The following is a 19180-nucleotide window of genomic DNA, read 5'->3' as shown; positions in this document are numbered from 1 at the left end:
AACTTCATATTATATTTGAAGATGATGTGATGGTGTCAATATATTGCAGCATAGTATCACTTTCTGGTTAAATTGCTAGCGTGTTGTTTTATAAAGAAATTTACTCAAAACTTAAATAGCAACATTAAAGAAGACAGATTTGGTTTTCTAAAATACATTCAAAAAATGATCAAGTTAACATAGATTACAATATTACATAACTAGGAACATCTTATTAACCAAAGATATAAATGTCATTAGCACAAATATATTCAGTTAATCTAATTATGAAGGTCATTGTCATCAGCTGCACAAGCCGGGGTGGAAAACGGGTCACTAGCAGCAGCACGCCCATGGGTGAAGCTTTATTGGGGCCGGGAGATGTCCGGGCCCCCCGAGTTTTCATTCATAGTGTTAATTTTACCGAAAATTTCTGAATTTTTTTTTGTAGTGTAAAATATTGGATTTCTCAAAGTCCGGCCCCCACCGATTTGGACTTTAAGAATCCAACCCCCACTGCTCTACCACATGTCCATTGGTCTCTGAGAAGTTGCTTCAGAACTCTAGACTCCAACATCTCTTTGGAAATTTTTGGTAAAATTTACACTGCAAAGCGAAAAGCAGAGGGGCGGAACCCCCGGGCCCAAACAAATCCTCATAACATAAACTATGAAGTGAATCAACAAAACAAATCATCAAGTAACTCTGAAATGCTTATAAAAATAAACTCATGTTTCAATTAAGCATCAAACAGATTTCCAATGACGCCTTCTTCATGTACTTAAAATTTGTGTGTACTTAACATCAACACGCTAATGCATTGAAACCACATCTACAAGCCTGACCCTCGGGTTCAACTTGACAACCTTATAACTTATTCATATGATAGCTCTCTTTATGATAAGTTTTTCAAAATGTAAACATTTATTTAAAATATAATAGCTCTCTTTATGATAAGTTTCTTAGGTTAGGTAATCAAATATGTTATAGGTTTTAATGAAGATCTTACTAAACACAACTACTATTTTGTGATCCATCCATCATAAAGTCTTTACTCTTTAATCGTGATCTATGAGTGCAAACTTGCAAGACAATCATAATAACGATTTGATCTACTATCGGTAAAACAACAATTGTCAATTGATATTACATGCCAAAAAATCAAGAAAATGGCCAGGAGGTTCACTGCTACATTTGGTTGATACAAGCGACAAGAGTAACTGTTAGAAAACCAATCATAACCAAAATAAAATCTCATAGTTTGGGGCCAAATCGCAAGAATCTACCATTTCCCGCATAATTTTATACGGGAGTCCAAAGAAAAAGTGAATTCCATCTATGGACAAGTGGCATCATCTAGTTAATTTGGCAATTTTGTCGTAAAGTATTAAAAAATATCAAAAAAAAGGTGAATTTTATGGACACGTGACATCATTTGGTTGATTTCATCTTAACCACGTAATTTCCACTAAAAAGTGTCGAAACACATGATTAAAAAAAAAACCCAAAATACTCGTTTTTGAAACAAATCTAAACATTATTATAATCAGATAAACTTTGATTAATTAAAATTAAATAAAAAAACTATTCATAAAAGAGTCAAATGGTCAAAAGTTTACTCCAATGACCCTGTAAACTATAATCTTATCAGCCTCCGGTCTCCTTCTACAATGTTTAATTTGCAGAATTTTATCTTCAAAAAACTCTAAAAAAATCCCACTTTACTAAACTATGAGCCGAATTCTTGATATTCACTATCGTCGACCCACCTACTCATTGATGTTCTTCACATGTAAATTACACAACTTTAGTGGAAATTATGTTCATTTCAAGAAACAAAGAGAACCCAAATCTTCATTACAAGGTTACACATTCAAATTTCTTCAATTTCAATATATAAATTGCTTCTGTTTATTTTTATTAAATTTTTGCTTATGTTTTTTTTTTTTCATTTTATTGCAAAAATTGACTTTCAGCATTTAGGTCTGAGATGGGGTTGGATCATATGATGGAAAGATGTTTGCTTTCACACAAGGTAATCTTGATTTCTTGATGCTTAAAGTTTTTATTTTTTGTTTCTATTGATTTTTGTTTTATTTTGAAGAAGCTATATACAAGGTCAAATTCTAAGGTTTTTTAATGAAAAATTGGTGTGGGTTTTATGGTTAATTTATGCCAACATTGTTTTGTTAGTGATAGTTACTCTAATGGTGGATTTATTATGCATTTTGTCCAGAAAAGATTAGAGTTAAAGTATCAATTTTGATGTTAATGGTAAATCATTTGACCTTAAAAGTCAACATTGTAGATAAAGGGAGTGTTCTTATCTAGGGCTGTAAATGAATAGAATGTTCGTGAATCGTTTGGCGGGAAGTTCATTTGCGTTTGTTCGTTTAACAAATGAACGAACATAAAGAGAGGTCGCGTTCGTTCAATTGTGTTTGTGAATGTTTGGTAATTTGTTCGTTTATGTGCATTGGCTAATGTACGTCCGTTTACATTTGTTCGTATTCGTTTGTTTACGCTTGCTTACTAATGATTGTTTTTATATATTTTTTTATGTTTAGTTTTTAGTTAACATTTAACTTTTTATATTTTTTAAATTTAAATTTTAGTTTATTTTGGGATAACTATGTTTATGATTATTATGTCGAATTACTTCAAGATAATCATGTCTAATGCATGAGATTAAGAATGTTGATGTTTATTTTCTAAAAAAAAAATTATATGTTTGTTTGTGTTCGTTTTCCGTTTAACAAACGCATAACATGAACACGAAATTTCGTTCGGTTATGTGTTCATGATCCGTTCATTTGTCTGATAAAAGCTTAATGAACGAACATGAACAATGCCTCATTCGATTCATTTATAGCCCTACCCTAACTCAACCATGAAAAAATATCTTCAGGTTAAAGAAGAAGATGGGAACGTTTACGATACGCTTCCCCATGTGAGATATCTTAGAGAGTTTCAAATGGATGAACTGATTGGAAAAGTTGTCATCGTTAGGTTTGATTCTAATGTCTTACTCGTAGAAAAGCAGGATCAACAGGCTAAATTATTCGATAGTGCGGTTTTAACCATCAAGTACTTGCATGAAGCGGGTGCAAAGGTGATTCTAGTTAGTAGTTGGTCTATGAAAACCAATTCAAAGCTTCTTTCAGCCGATTCTGTTTCAGGTATACCACTTGAGGTGATCGAGTTTCTTGACATTATAACTTTTATGCTCTAATGTAATATACATCAGTTGGATATAATAACTTGCGTGTGACGTTATTTTAGCTTTACCGAATGTCTAAAGTACCTAACTTTACGTTACAGCTTATTTGTCTTCCATTCTCCAACTAAGCGTTGTACCGATGAAGTCTTTTCTTGGATACGAACAACCTACGATGGAAAACTCCCCCACACAAAGTATCTTTCTTCTTGAAAATCTTTTTCAAGTCAAAGAGGATGTAGCAAATTGTTCAAGATTTTCAGAACAGTTATGCGCAGGGGTTGATATCTTCATAAACGATGCGTTTTCCCAGTCGCACAAGGTTCTTGCATCAACCGTCGGTGTGACGTCTTTCTGCTATGCTTCCGTTGCTGGTTTCCAGTTTGAGGAGAGTCTCGTACAACTCAAGAACGCATTCGGGACGAAAAGGAATCCGTATATTGCCATGGTATTCTATAATAACACTTAAGAGTTAAGACATTATTATTGTTATGAGTATAATAAAAGAGGGTGTCTTAGGAATAGTACCTAAGACACAACCTCTATTTTTTTATTGTTTTTGTTTGTCAAATTTACAACAATGCCATCCAACCCATGTTTTTTTTTCTTTTCATTTTGTGTATTCAACCCTTCCACTTTTAGCATTACCACTTACACCCCCTCAACTTTCTAAAGACTTTGTAAAATGTCATTTTGACCCCCATTGAGTTTTATGTGCTTATTTTTATCTAAGTGGGTCAAATATAATACATTTTCGTGCTTATTTTTATCTAAGTGGGTCAAATATAATACATTTTTGTGCTTATTTTTATGTACTTGGTCTACGCCAGTTAGTTTACGTTTCGACTCCGCCGCAACGCGTGGTACCATTCTTTAATGTAAAAAAACACAATTTTCTTATGTGCTTACTTTTAAGTAGGTTTCGTTATAAATCCAAGTTGGTTTACGTTTCGACATAAATTTTCTCGGTAATAAGTCAGGTCAAATATAATACGGTTTTGTGCGTATTTTCATGTGCATTTTCAGTTGGTCTACGCTTTGACGTAAATTTTGTTCAGAAACTAGCCGGGTCAAATATTTGACGGTATAAGTTTGAGTTACTTTAAGTTTCGACGCCCCGCAACGCACGGCGGGTCAAAATACTAGTTATATTTAAAGTTTATTATAACTTTTTTCGGTTGCATCTTAACAGAATCTTAAGATATATTAGTGCAGGTTGGGGGAGGTAACCTTATAGAAAAAGCAGCTGCGGTGCGTTATTTAGTTTCTAGCGCAGATGGCTTGGTGTTCGTCGGAAATATGGCGTTTCAAATCATGCATGCTCTTGGATTACCCGTGCCGAGAAAATTAGTGGAGATCGGAGCGTTTACAAAAGCTACTGGAATAATACAATATGCAAATTCTAGGAACATTCCTATTTTGTTTCCAAACGATTTTTGGTGCGTAAACGTAAATGATCGTCTTAAGGAACCAAAGCTAGTTCCTGTTCATGACATTCTTGAAGGTAAGATTTTAATAATCGATGTTGATTAATTCAAGATTTTCAAGTTATCTTGAAATCCCGGTATCGTTTTGTTGAGTTTTCTGTTAGGTTGGTCACCTGTTGCTCTCGGGCCAAATTCATTGGACGAAATAACCACCTTACTTACAACGTCCAAGGTGACGAATTATATTATCTTAAGCTTAATAAACGCTTATACTTTCAAAGTCCAAGGTGATGAATTATACAAAATTTTATGAATTGCAGAAAGTTGTGTGGATCGGTCCGGTTAAGTTTGATTCGTCCGTTCAGGATAGCAATGGGACATCAATATTGGTAAAACTGCTTAGAAAATTAAGTCAAAGAAGTTGTGATGTTACCGTTGTTGGTAATATGGCATGCAAAGCTTTAAGGGGGGAATCAGAAGTTTTTTCATCTTGCAATATCATTGAAAACGCTTCGGTTGTATGGGAATTTCTCAAGGGTAGGAAGCTTCCTGGACTTGTGGCCTTGGATAGAGTACGGTTTACTTCTTGCTCTTCTAGTTGTTTGTAATTTTATATTAACGTTGAATCTATCTTAAAAATCGAAAAGCTCTAATTTTGGAAACGAAGGAGCATTAAGATATAGGAATATTGGATTTGAATAATCCTAACTATTCGCCGTTGGCCACCAACAGTTCTAGCTTCAAAAATAACCACTGGCAATCCTAACTATCGACATATTGGCCACCAATGGACCCTGACTAACAAAACTCTAACGACGTTAGTCTCCGGTCGCCGGAAACCGTTTTTGGCCAGTAAAAGGTTTCTAAAGGTCCAATCTAAGGTTACAAGGAGGTTTGGGACGAGGATGTTAAATTTTCCGGCCAAAAAGTTGAGTTTTCCAGCCAAAAATAAGTTATCCAGCGAAAAAAGGAGTTTTCCGGCAACTTCAATAATTGGGGCTTTTATTAGAAAAATGTTCCTAAAGGTCTGTAATAAGGTTACAAAGAGGTTTGGGACGAAAATGTTGAGTTTTCCGGCCAAAAATGAGTTTTCCGGCCAAAAACGTTTTTCCGGCGACCGGAGATTAACGGCGTTAGGGTTATGTTAGTCAGGGTCCATTGGAGGCCAATATGTTAATAGTTGGGATTGCCAGTGGTTATTTTTGAAGTTGGGACTGCTGATTATTAAAATCCAATATTCCTAAGATATATCATGAAAAGTTAAAACAACAAACTAATTTACAAGCACTTGTAGTTTTTCTTATACAAGTTTGTGTAATATATAAGTTTGATTATATGTCAGAGACTTATTTACAAGATACAATGATAATCTGTGATTGCGTTATATTGTGTGCAGGGATATCCGTACACCATTGATTGGCATACAATTTATGATGATCCAACTCGACCTTTGCTAGTTGATATAGGAAGTGGTATTGACTTTTCTGTTGACTTCCTACAAATCCTCATAACATTTGCATTCATATGTTTGCATCCCCAGATTTGCAAGTTAGAAAATTAAGAAAAGCAGTTGTTATCGTTCAGAATTCGGTATTATAACACCATTTTACTTGGTTTTTTGTTGCATGTAAACCATGTTTCTTGCAAAAAAAAAATAGTAATAATACTTTGCATGAAGGGCATTTTCAACGATGAGTGTCAAGTAGGATGGTTAATTTTTCCATTCACGCTCACATATAATTTATCAAATAATCCCTCATTTTTACAAAACACGTTCTTTTTGGCGGTTTCTTAGCAACAAAAAGTCTAATCTAGCAATTCATAAAGAGGGTCACTGTATTTAAAATTAGGAAAAATTACAAGTTTTGTCCTTTATCTTTATACCACTTTTCAGGCGGTGTCCTTTTTAACGAATGTTGACAGGCGGTATTTTGTTGCAAGTTTAGTCCTTTACACCCAACCCAGTTAAAAAACTCTGTTAATTGTTGACAGGCGGTGTCCTTTTTAACGAATGTTGACAGGCGGTATTTTGTTGCAAGTTTAGTCCTTTACACCCAACCCAGTTAAAAAACTCTGTTAATTGTTGACAGGCGGTGTCCTTTACTAGGTATTTTGTTGCAAGTTTAGTCCTTTACCTAGGTATTTTGTTGCAAGTTTAGTCCTTTACACCCAACAATTAACAGGGTTTTTTTAACTGGGTTGGGTGTATAGGACTAAACTTGCAACAAAATACCAAGTAAAGGACACCGCCTGTCAACATTCGTAAAAAATGACAGCGCCTGAAAAGTGGTATAAAGATAAAGGACAAAACTTGTAATTTTTCCTTAAAATTATAAATTACAGGTAATGGATTGTTTCTCTTTGGAATGGCGAGAAAGAGGAAAGATATGAACTTTCTGGGCTTGGAGATGAATGGGAAGCTCGTGAAGCGTTGCATGGAAGCCGTTCACCAATCTAGCTTAAATAACGGGTACAACTTCTATCGACACTTTTATAATTCATAGGCTTTCAAGCATTTGAGACAAGTTTATTACAGCATTTAACTGTTACCTGTCTATTGAAAATATCAACTGCCAGATACTTCATAGAAACAAACGCAACATCAACATTTCGGTCCATTGTTTCAGGCTATCCTGGCGAACTAGTTATTGCATCAATACAGGTACATTTAAAACAATCCAACCCATGTTGTTTATCGCTGTGTATGCTTTTAAAGAACTAAAATGACGGTTGCCATGCAGTGTCCGAACCCCGACTTCAACAAACCAGAACATAGATGGAAAATGGTGCAGCGTTCCCTCATCGAAGCCATCAAGGATCGGCTTTCCTCAAATGGAAAGGTGACAGTTTCATTAAAATCTACTTTTATATCATTTTTGTCTGGTTTTAATCAGATTATATCTGTGGTGTCGAAATATGAAAACAGGTGTTTCTGCAATCTGATATAGAAGCTGTTGCATTGAGGATGAAACGACAGTTTTTAAAATATGGCAATGAGGAGTTCACCATTGATCATCAAGAAGAATGGTTGAGGGAAAACCCGTTTGGTGTCCAGTCCGATTGGGAACAGCATGTCCTGCGTCGTGGGGTTCCAATGTACAGATTGATGCTTTCCAAATCCGTAAATTTGTAATTTTTGTGTACTATATACACCGTTTTTTATTAATTTAGGCCATATGTTATACATCGAGTGAGCGTGAGAGGGAACCGAGCTATGTCAGCTCACGCTCACTGGAACACCGGCCCGCCTACACGTGAGAGATGCGTGAGCCGTGAGCGCGGCCATGAGGAAAAAAATCTGTGACATATAGTTTAAACCCAACCAATGAAATGAAGACACATTGTCATATGTTTTCCTTATTATAATAATCATTTAACAGTTTTCTCAAATAACTTGTACTCGTTGGTCTTTGTAAAAGACGAAATACACAGTTTTGTTCTATTTTTTAAGATATGTATATAATTAACAAAAGTTAAAATATTTATATAATATATAAATATTCATTATATATTTGACCAAGAATGTTAGAATAAATAAATTGATTTGCAATATTTATATACAGTCTAATTTGCAACATATGCTGGCAATATGATGTTGTACTACTACCTTAGTTGGTGTTCTCAGCAACAAAGTCTTGTACTATAGGCTTTGATTGTTTAATGTGATGTTGGTTGTTGTTCCTTTTCTTTGAAGGTTTGTACATTCATGTTCAGTTCTTCACCTTAATCTCCACCCTCAAACTTCACTTCCTCGCCGCCATGAAAGTTCAAGCCCTAATTTCCAACCACTCAGCATAAATCGAAACAAAGATTTCGTTCTTGAGACGCACCTCTGCAAACTTTTATCCACGTAGTCTGATTCATCTGTTTAGTATAAGCAAGAGAGATAGAGAGGCTAAAAGAGAGTAAGTGTATTCGGTGTAGAGAGAGAGAGAGGGGCATGGGGCGGAGGAACGCGGCGGTGTTTAGGGTTCCGCCAACGATCGACCTTCTTCAAAATTTTGAGACAAGTTGAACAGATTCTGAGATAGAGAGAGTGAGCGGCGTCGGGATATAAAGAGAAGGATCATGATGAGAGAGAGATCGGGATCTTTTCTTCCCACCGATTCACCATAAAATCCGGCCACCTACTGGGCTTATTGTGGTACGTCTCCATTAGTTTTTTCTAGCTGTCTCTTTTTTTCCAAATTGTCGTTTGTATGGTTCCCTCTTTTTTTACCTAGGTTCTCAGGCACATAGACCACTCATCTGTTATCCAAGTTAACCTTCAACTGTCTTGGGCTTCTTCTGGTAAGCAAGATGTTGAAGATTACAACGGTTGGGTATTTGGGGAAGAAAGTGTTGGCTCCAAAAGGCAGACAAAAGGTAGAAATTTTCAAGATTTTTAAGTTTGTTGATTTGTTGTTAATTAGTTGATTTTGGATTTTGGGATGATATAGGATCTAAAGTTTGTTTTTTTTTTTTGGTGAATTAGGGTTGCCGACATTTGTTTTGTTTGATATTGGGAGTTCAGTTGTGGCTTTACTTGATGTGTTTGCTCATTTAGCGTTGTCAAAAAAGGGTAAATTATTTTTATTTATGGTATTTTGTTAATTCTCTAACTATTGGAACCGGAGGGTTGTGTTGTGTAGTTATGAAAATGGGATTTGTACAGAATTTTGTTTTGATTTTTTCAGGTTTTGTTTTTCGGTTTCATGTTTTGGTTGATAAGAAATCGTTGGGTTCAGAAGATGGATTAAAAGTGGACGAATGTTTTGATGAGCCAATGATGGAAAATGTTGATGAGAAAGTTGTTGTGATTGCAAAAGAAGGTATTATTTGTGTTTGTTATTCTGAATGTGTTATTGTTGTGGATTTTATGTTTGCGTATTTTTTTAATTGGTGATTGTTTTACAGTAAACAGTCGTGCTAATTGGAAATTTAATTTAGTTGCATATCACACATGATGGTTTTCGTTGACATGAAGAAACGGTCTCGACCATGTAGATCTGGGGTATTGTATTGCGGCTGTGATAGATCTAGGATGACAAGATGACGCGTCGAGGTGTCTGGGGTTCTGATCAGCCTCGACTATTGGTCAGATGAGCATTTGACGTCCCACTGATGAAGGTGATATTTGAATGTTATAAACTTGTACAATGATTTATCTACATAAATTAGATTAGATATAAAATAGGTTTTTAATAAATATTTTGTGCCCTGGCTTCGGAAGACGTGGATCACGTATTACTGGGTTGTTCCATACCATCAGCGATATGGAGTAGACTGGTATTCCGTCTGCTTCAATCAGTAGTGTTGGACAAATTTTTGTTATGTTTCTGTTAATGAGATTATCCTTGACAAAAGCAAAGTTTTTAATGATGATATGATTATCTTGACACTAAATCGTTGATTTTACACTTTGTTGTCGACAAAAATACATCAATTTTTTTAGTAATAAGCAGGTTGGAAAAAAAATGATTTGACTGAATTTGGTTAACTCGGTTTTAAACTGAATTCATATTCGGTTATTCAGTTCGGTTTGGCAATATTCCAATTTGGTCCGTTTTGGTGTTCGGTTACGAGAAGAAAAAAATAAAAACCGAATTAACCGAACTGAATTATTCGAATTAATCGTAAACCAATCCGTTGGACACCCCTATTATCGGCGCCATAGAAAAAGAATGTTTCAGAATTGTGATAATGAATGTATTTCAAAAGTAGAGTTTACAAGAGATATACACTGTCATATTTACATAATCTATCCTGATGTGATCAAATAGGTAGTCGTTTCATTGGCGCCACAGAAGCGGTCGCTATGAACATGCCACGTGTTGCCGGTGCCGCCACCAGAAGGAAGACCATGGAACTCAATCATCGCTGGTGCCGCCACCGGCGGGTTTCTTCAGATGCGCCAGGGATTATGGCCGGCGGGTCGCTCGGCTCTTTTCGGTGGCGTTTTGTTGGCCCTGATTCAAGGGGCGGGACTTACTTTAATACAGTTATTAGTGCGCAACAACCGCAGCCGGTGGTTATTGAAGAGGCGCCGCAGGTGGAGTTGGAGCGTTCTTCGGCGTCATCTCCGTTGTGGTTTGGTGGTTTGTTTGGTGGCAGGCGAGAGGAGGAGAAGCCGAAGTTGAAAGTTGAAGTGTTGGAGCGTTTTGATTCGCCACCTACTTTTGAGTTTCAGTGACTTTGTTTTGATATTATTTTGCACAACTGGTTGAAGATCTTTATGTTCGTGGGTATGTTTAGAGTTGCCACAAGTTCGCAGGCTTCCACAATTACTTTTCTCATCTTTAGAGAAGTGTTGGATATCTACAATTGTGCAATCGTACATGTCATCAACATAAATATGTATGGGTGAACACATTAAAACAACCTTAAGGTTCAAACAGGTTGTGATGACTACCAAAACATTTTCTGCAGTTGAATACATCAACTAGACCTCTTTTTAATCAAAACATTCACAGCTATTTTTAATTCAACAGACGAACAAGACCTGTTTTTTATACAGGTCAACTCAAAATTAACCCGTTTAAAAAAAAACTAACCCGACCCGGAACCCGTTCTCACCCTGACCCGGACCCGTTTTTCAAGCCACCGCCGCATCGCGGCGGGGTACTTTTCTAGTTATAGATTATTCCTTAATGGATGAGAGTGATGAGGGCTAGAATTTTCTTGACAGGACAAGTTTCATAGAACTTAATAAATGATTTTTCCATTGTTTGAAGTGTTTTGAACTATTCAATCCCTAACAAATTATTCTTCATCATTTCATAGTAAGTAAATTCCATCAACAGCAAAGCTAAGGTAAGGTCTAAGGAGTGTAAGATGTAGACAGCCTTACCTCTACCCCGTAGGAATAGAGAGGTTGCTTCCAGTGAGATCCCCTGGCTCGATTGTAGTTTTGCATCAAGCCTTAGACATAAGGCATATAATACTTAGCAATTGAGACAAATGCCGATTAGTGCATGTACTCCCTTGTCTTTCGGCTATCAACCCCACCACATGATGCATGATTAACCATCTGCCTCTTTTAACGTTATTTTCATGAAATTAGTAAAATCACGTTGGAATTAGTGCACTTTCACTTTTGCCCCCCGAGCGCCCATACATATATACATTATATGCGCATACCGCAAACAAAGCCATCAATCCCTAACAAATTATTGGTCAAAAAAGGAGATTGTTGAAGAAGAAGTAGAGGTAGGTGAACTCATGTCTAAGGATGTGAAATCGTCTAATGGCATTCAATGATGCAAAGTGAAACAATTTTTGAAACATAAACAAAAGTGTAATTTCTCAAAAGTTTACATAAAATTTTAAATATACTATCTTTATGATTTGTTAATTACATTAAATTAAAATCAATATAAAGTATAAACAAAACATGGATGGTCCTGTGGTAGGGATATATTAATAGGTTTTAGTAAATTCTTTTCATAAACTACTTAACAATACATTTACCTATGAGTAACTCATTTTATCATTTTCAAAGGCCAACATTAAAAAGTATAACAAGTATATATAAAATGACCATCATATCCTTAAAGTATTTATATTTATAATAGAGTAAATTTCATGTTTGGTCAATTGGTTTGGGCCAAATTATGGTTTTCGTCCTTATCCCTTTCTTTTAGCATAGCATTGACAGTCTTCGAAATCTATTTTTCTTACATTCTTAGTCCAAGTCAATATACTTAACTTTATCTGTTAAACCCATGCAAAATTATCTTTTTTATCCTTGATCTATCAAACCAACCACAGGAACAAGCCATGCAATTTACTTTTATTTATCATATAACTATTCTTATCATTATTATTTATTTTACTATTGTTATTATTATTATTATTACTGATATTGTATATTAATAATAGTAATAGTAATAATTATAATAACAATAATAAATAATAATGATAATTAAAAAAATTACATAATTGGTCCATGTGGTATGTTTATTAACACCAAGGATAAAAAGGTACATTTACGTGAGTTTAACAAAAAGAAACTTGACGGCAATAGTTTTGTTGACTGGATATGCAAGAAAGATATACCTTAAGGACTGTCAATTTAAAGAAAACACACACACGAGGACAAAAATCATAATTTGACCCAACCACGAGGACAAAAACCATAATTTGACCAAGGATCAACTTCCTCAAATGGAAAGGTAACAGTTTCATTAAAATCTACTTTTATATCATTTTTGTCTGGTTTTAATCAGATTATATCTGTGGTGTTGAAATTTTTAAAAGCAGGTGTTCCTGCAATCTGATATAGAAGCTGTTGCATTGAGGATGAAACAACAGTTTTTAAAATATGGCAATGGGGTGTTCACCATTGATCATCAAGAAGAATGGTTGAGGGAAAACCCGTTTGGTGTCCAGACCGATTGGGAACAGCATGTCCTGCGTCGTGGGGTTCCGATGTACAGATTGATGCTTTCCAAATCCGTAAATTTGTAATTTTTGTGTACTATATACACCGTTTTTTCTTAATTTAGGCCATATGTTATACATCACGTGAGCGTGAGAGGGAACCGAGCTATATGTCAGCTGACGCTCTCTGGAACACCGTCTCGCCTACACGTGAGAAATGCGTGAGCCGTGAGCGCGGCCATGAGGAAAAAATCTGTGACATAGTTTAAACCCAACCAATGAAATGAAGACACATTGTCATATGTTTTTCTTATTATAATAATCATTTAACAGTTTTCTCAAATAACTTGTACTTGTTGGTCTTTGTAAAAGACGAAATACACAGTTTTGTTCGATTTTTTAAGATATGTATATAATTAAAGTTAAAATATTTATCTAATATAAATATTCATTATATATTTGACCAAGAATGTTAGAATATGATTTGCAATATTCAAGATTATTCCTTAATGGATGAGAGTGATGAGGGCTAGAATTTTCTTGTTGGACAAGTTTCATAGAACTTAATAAATGAGAATAAAATGCACGGATAGTCCCTGTGGTTTTGTAAAATAACACTTATAGTCCCTAACTTTTGGAAATTACACTGATGCTCCTTGTGGTTTGACAGTTTGTTACTCGGATAGTCCCTGGAGTGGATGACGGTTAGTTTTCTCCGTTAAGTGGATGTGAAATGACAAATTTACCCTTCATCTTCTCCATTCTATAAAAATAAAACAACCCCACCCACCCCCACCTTTCTCTCTGTTTCCCCCCACCATTAACCACCAACCACCACCGCCACCGCTTCTGTCACCACTCCCCACCACTGTCATCACCACCACTGCCTCTGTCACCACTCCCCACCACCACTGCCGCCATCCCCTTCCACCACTCCCCACAACAATCCCCTTTTGCATTTTACTCTTTATTATTCTGAAGAAAAGCGGAAATAAAAGAGTATACTATACCTAGCGACGATGGCAATCTCCATCGCTTGATTTTCAGTTCCTACCGCCGGACTAAACTCCATCGCCGGCACGTTTCCCAGAATCTGCAATATCACTTACCAAAGGTCCGCACTCTTCTATCTCACATTTCACAAATTAGGTCACACGTTATCATCTCAATTTCTCGGTCGTGATTTCAGGCCAATATTTGCATCAAAATTAGGTTATAGATATGTTGAAATCTAGGAAAGTCAGCGGTAGGGGAGAAACAACAGGAGGAGCTACACATTACGCGTTTGTAGCCCTAGAAGATGGCATAATAATCAAACAACAGGTGGTTCTTTTTGTATTTGTTGTTGGGAGTGGTAGAAGGGGATAGCGGCGGTTGTGGTGATGACGGTGGTTGGGAGTGGTGACAAAGGCGGTGGCGATGGTGGTTGGTGGTTAATGGTGGGGGGAAACTAAGAGAAAGGTGGGGGTGGGTGGGGTTGGGTGAGGTTGTTTTGTTTTTATAGAGTGGAGAAAATGAAGGGTAAATTTGTCATTTCACATTCACTTAACAGAGAAAACTAACCGTCATCCACTCCAGGGACTATCCGAGTAACAAACTGTCAAACCACAGGGAGCACTGGTGTAATTTCCAAAAGTTGAAGACTATAAGTGTTATTTTGCAAAATCACATGGACTATCCATGCATTTTACTCAATAAATGATTTGTTGTGTTTTGAACTATTCATTCCCTAACAAATTATTGGTCAAAAAAGAGATTGTTAAAAGAAGAAGTAGAAGTAGGTGAACTTATGCGTAAAGGATGTGAAATCCTGGCATTCATGCAAAATGAAACAATTTTTGAAACATAAACAAAAGTGTAAGTACTCAATAGTTTTAGACATAAAATGTTAAATATACTATCTTTATGATTTGTTAATTACATTAAAATCAATATAAAGTATAAACAAAATATGGATGGTCGTTGTGGTATGGATATATTAAGGTTTTAGTAAATTATTTTCATAAATTACTTAACAATACATATTATTTACCCATGACTAACTCATTTTATCATTTTCAAAAGGCCAACATTAAAAAGTATACCAAGTATATATAAAATGACCATCGTATCCTTAAGGTGGTGTCAACAATAATAATATGAAACTGATTGATTGGAAAAGAATATGCAGGTTTTTAACAATAAGGACTAAACTTGTAAATTAAAGAAAGAAAAAGACCAAAAATAAAGTAACATAGTATTAGGAAAATTTATATAACTCACTAAAGTTTATAATAGAGTAAACTAGATGGAGGCTTCCCCCGCGTTGCTTCGGCCACTACTCACCGACAACGACAACCAACACCCTAAAAGAAGTCATTTTTAATGCTTGATCACACACGTTCGTAACGACATGTAGAAAATGACACATTAATAAAAGTTGTTACACCATACTCACGTACATACCCTGAGTACAAGAGAAGTTACAAACATTTTCATAAAAGTAAGAAACAATTTGTAGCACATTTTTTTAGTACATATGTCGTTATATATCATTAAATTAATTTATTTTACTAATATAAACACAAAGATGAAAATATCGGAATAAATAATGTTGTGATCTGTACTTATTTTCATATTTTATGACCATTTTATACATCGTCTAAAGTTTGTTTCTATATTTATTATGTGGCAAATTGTGGGGATATCTACGTAAGTTTTATAGGTGATTATAGCATAATAAACTTAAATTAAAATCTATTGATTCCTAAACAATGTAGCAAACTATGGGGATATCCATATTTTATAGGTGATTACAACATAATAAAATTAAATTAAAATCTATTGATTCCTAAACCGCGGTTTTGAAGGTGTGCTCACCGAATCCTTTGAGCATTGGACTTATTAAGGAGGACAAATCAACCCTTCATATTCCCAAGACCATCTTCTCTTTCGTTCTTTCAACACATAATTTTTATTATCATTACATGTGGTAATTAAACATTTTGTTTAAAAAAACACAATTTTTTTTAACGTCCAACTTAAGCAACGTCGGGTACTCCGTACGCGGCACCCATTGGTCGAAAGGTAGCCTCATGGCAACCCAACCTGCACGCACGGAGCCCCTAGCCCACCAAGCTACCAGTTCCGGGGAAAATCTAACCCTTCACCCGCCCGAGGGCACGACAATGATGAGCCGGTAAAACACGGAGGGATCAGGAATCGAACTCAATACCAAAGGCAACACAATTACCTTTTGAAGCGGCAAAAGAGATCCATCTATCTTTCAGAATATTGTGTTAGTAGTTGAACTTCGTGTGGGTAGGTCCTAGGGATATTAATATAACATGGGTAATGCTATTTAATATTCATGTATTGCCACCAGGAGTTTACAAACAACATTATGTGCATTGTATCCAATATCAAGTGTGGTTAATTTCTAATTTACAACTTACACGAAGTTGAGGTTTACTTTCAAGCGAACTAAATATGATTTTCACCACTATTCAATAGCATATTTCATATCGTCTATTCATTTTGTTTATTTTTGTTTTCACATATATAACAAAGCATACAAGAGTAGCATTATCGCCTTGCTTTTTAACTTCACAGTCTCATCATTCCCACCATAACAACACCCACCACCAGATCATCAAACAGTTCCACCACACAACTACCGCTACAATCACCATACGGTTTCGCTAACATCAACAACACAATCACCGCAAATCTGTGACCTTTCTTCATCTTTACTTCCCAATCCTACTCATTAAACTATTAAAGTCATAAACAAAAAAAGGAAAAACGAAAACAATAAAACCATTCGACTTAGATTTAGAGATCATCATAGTCTTCGCAAAACAAACAGGCTCAAATACACACTTTCTCATAGCCATTGGCCAACAAAGCACGGCTCAGTGTCACCACAGCTGCAACCGAAGTTGCCATGCCATGTAGGAGGCCACCATCATCGCCGACCAATAATTTAACATAGTGACACAAATAATCGTTGTCACCACTTGTTCACACCGGACTCATAACCACCACCGGAGCGCTTCACTGGCCGCTGCCATCACTTCGGCAACGGCGTCATGTGACTAATCGCGGTGTTGTAAGAACCGGCCAGACCATATACATTCTTACAGAGCTGTAACAACTACCAGCAACACCGCTTCAGCACCACCGACCATAATCAGTCGTAAGAAAAACCGCAACAATGGCGGAGATGGGACGGTTTGAAGATTTTTAGAGAGAAAATAAAAGGATCTCAAACTTTTGAGATGGAGAGGAAGAGTGCCTGACTTTTGAGAGAGAGAGAGAGAGAGGGGTTATGAGTTTTAAATACTGACCCAAGTTATCAAATTCCAAAACCAACCCATGGTTTTACTAAAAACAATTGTACAATCATCCAAGCAAGTAGTACAAGCAATATTGCATAGAATTGTTACAAATTATGAGTTTTAAATACTGACCCAAGTTATCAAATTCCAAAACCAACCCATGGTTTTACTAAAAACAACTGTACAATCATCCAAGCAAGTAGTACAAGCAATATTGCATAGAATTGTTACAAATTAGAGTATATATAAATTTCATGTTTGGTCAATTGAATTGGGCCAAATTATGGTTTTCGTCCTTATCTCTTTCTTTTAGCACTCAGAGTCTTAATGGAATGAACGAGGGAATGGAATGAACGAGGTAATGGAATGGACAAAGGAATGCAATGGATCATTACCATTCCATGTCTTGTTTGGTTACCAAGAGAGAATGAAATGAAATATTATTGTGTATTGTTTGATAGGCAAGAAAAACGAAGAAATAAAATCAACGGTGAGTGGTGGTGGTCGATGGTAGGGATTGTGGATGACGACGACGGTGGTGGGTGGGTGGCGGTGGATGCGGAGATGGCGGGTGGTGGTGACCGGGGGTGCGTGGATGCAGAGGTAGCGGTGGGTGGCGGCGACGACGGTGGTTGGTTGTGGCGGTGGTGGTGGCATCGACGGTGGTGGTGGGTGGCGGTGGCGACTGGCGTTGGCGGCGATGGTGGTTGGTGGCGGCGGTGGGTGGCGGGTGGCACGGTGGCAGGTGGGTAGCGGCGGTGGTGGTGGCTGTCGGGGTGGCGGTGGAGGCGTTGACGGGTTGCGGGTGGAGGCGACGATGGCGTCCGTGGTGGTGGGTGGTGGGTGGTGGCGAAGGTGGTGGTTTGTGGTGTTGGTGATGAATGGTGCTGGATGGGATGGAATGAAAAAAAAACATGGGGAGTGAATTGAATGATTTTGAGGGAATGGAATGCCTTTTGGAATGAGTGATTCCATTACATTGACCAACCAAACACCCCTTTCTTCATTCTCTCGTAATAATTCATTCCATTCCGCCTCTCATTCCTGCATACCAAACACTACCTAGTTTTCTTACATTCTTAATCCACGTCAATATACTTAACTTTTTATGTTAAACCCATGTAAAATTATCTTTTTTATCCTTGATTTTATCAAACCAACCACAGGGACAAACCATGCAATTTACTTTTATTTATCATATAACTCTTCTTATCATTATTATTTATTTTATTATTATTATTATTACTAATACTAATACTCTATATTAATAATAGTAATAGTAATAATTATAATAACAATAATAAATAATAATGATAATTATAATAAAAATACATAATTGGTCCATATGGTTTGTTTATTAACACTAAGCATAAAAATGTACATTTTCCAAGTTTAACAAAAAGAAACTTGACCGCAATAGTTTTGTTGACTAGATATGCAAGAAAGATATACCTTTAAGGACGTCAATTAAATAAAAACACACATGAGGACAAAAATCATAATTTGACCAACCTATGAGGACAAAAACCATAATTTGACCAAGGACCAACTTGACAATTTACTCTTTTATAATAATACTAGTGGGAAACCCGCGCGTTGCTGCCGAGTCGACAATATGAGGTGTGAACATACCATCAACCCTTACCATCTACAATGCCCTTAACATAGATTACCATATTGGTCTATTTTTAAAAAGTTGCCAAAAACAAAAAATGAAATGAAATCTAAAAGTAACCAGTTTTGGCCCAACAATGGGATATATTTTGTATATCATTCATGCCCCTAAAAACCTAACACAAACACAAAAAACGAACTGGTCCATAAAAAACCCTTAACTGAGCACATGACCAGATCATCATTCATGCCCCTATAAACCT

At 36.2% G+C, this 19180-nt stretch overlaps 1 protein-coding gene across 6 annotated transcripts; it reads left to right on the top strand.

Moving 5' to 3' along the window:
• Nucleotides 1-1609: 1609 nt before the first annotated feature.
• LOC110925405 (phosphoglycerate kinase, cytosolic) lies at nt 1610-13122 on the top strand. Of its 6 annotated transcripts, none has more exons than XM_022169373.2 (18): nt 1610-1843; nt 1956-2014; nt 2888-3158; nt 3301-3644; nt 4412-4700; nt 4788-4855; nt 4944-5195; nt 6020-6095; nt 6967-7093; nt 7201-7285; nt 7365-7463; nt 7550-7719; nt 8318-8767; nt 8847-8988; nt 9098-9184; nt 9300-9434; nt 9520-9732; nt 10386-10886. In XM_022169373.2, exons 1-13 carry the CDS (start codon nt 1711-1713, stop codon nt 8475-8477), a joined length of 2133 nt encoding a protein of 710 aa, XP_022025065.1. In that variant the 5' UTR covers nt 1610-1710; the 3' UTR covers nt 8478-8767; nt 8847-8988; nt 9098-9184; nt 9300-9434; nt 9520-9732; nt 10386-10886. The 6 variants fall into 6 exon arrangements, with proteins under 6 accessions (XP_022025065.1, XP_022025059.1, XP_022025054.1 ...); XM_022169367.2 differs by having other exon boundaries at nt 7550-7752; nt 9553-9732; XM_022169362.2 differs by having other exon boundaries at nt 7550-7752.
• The last annotated feature ends 6058 nt before the right edge of the window (nt 13123-19180 follow it).

The sequence above is a fragment of the Helianthus annuus genome, chromosome 7 (genome assembly GCF_002127325.2).
Source record: "Helianthus annuus cultivar XRQ/B chromosome 7, HanXRQr2.0-SUNRISE, whole genome shotgun sequence".
NCBI lineage: Eukaryota > Viridiplantae > Streptophyta > Magnoliopsida > Asterales > Asteraceae > Helianthus > Helianthus annuus.
The sequence above is the reverse complement of the archived record's forward strand: the minus strand, read 5'-3'. Positions and strand labels throughout refer to the sequence as shown.

Coding starts and splice junctions, on each gene's coding strand:
- LOC110925405 (XM_022169367.2), top strand. CDS start 1,711: ATGAGCCGAATTCTTGATATTCACTATCGTCGACCCACCTACTCATTG. Junction 3,645..4,411: donor GGAATCCGTATATTGCCATG/GTATTCTATAAT, acceptor ATATTAGTGCAG/GTTGGGGGAGGTAACCTTAT. Junction 7,286..7,364: donor TAGTTATTGCATCAATACAG/GTACATTTAAAA, acceptor GTTGCCATGCAG/TGTCCGAACCCCGACTTCAA.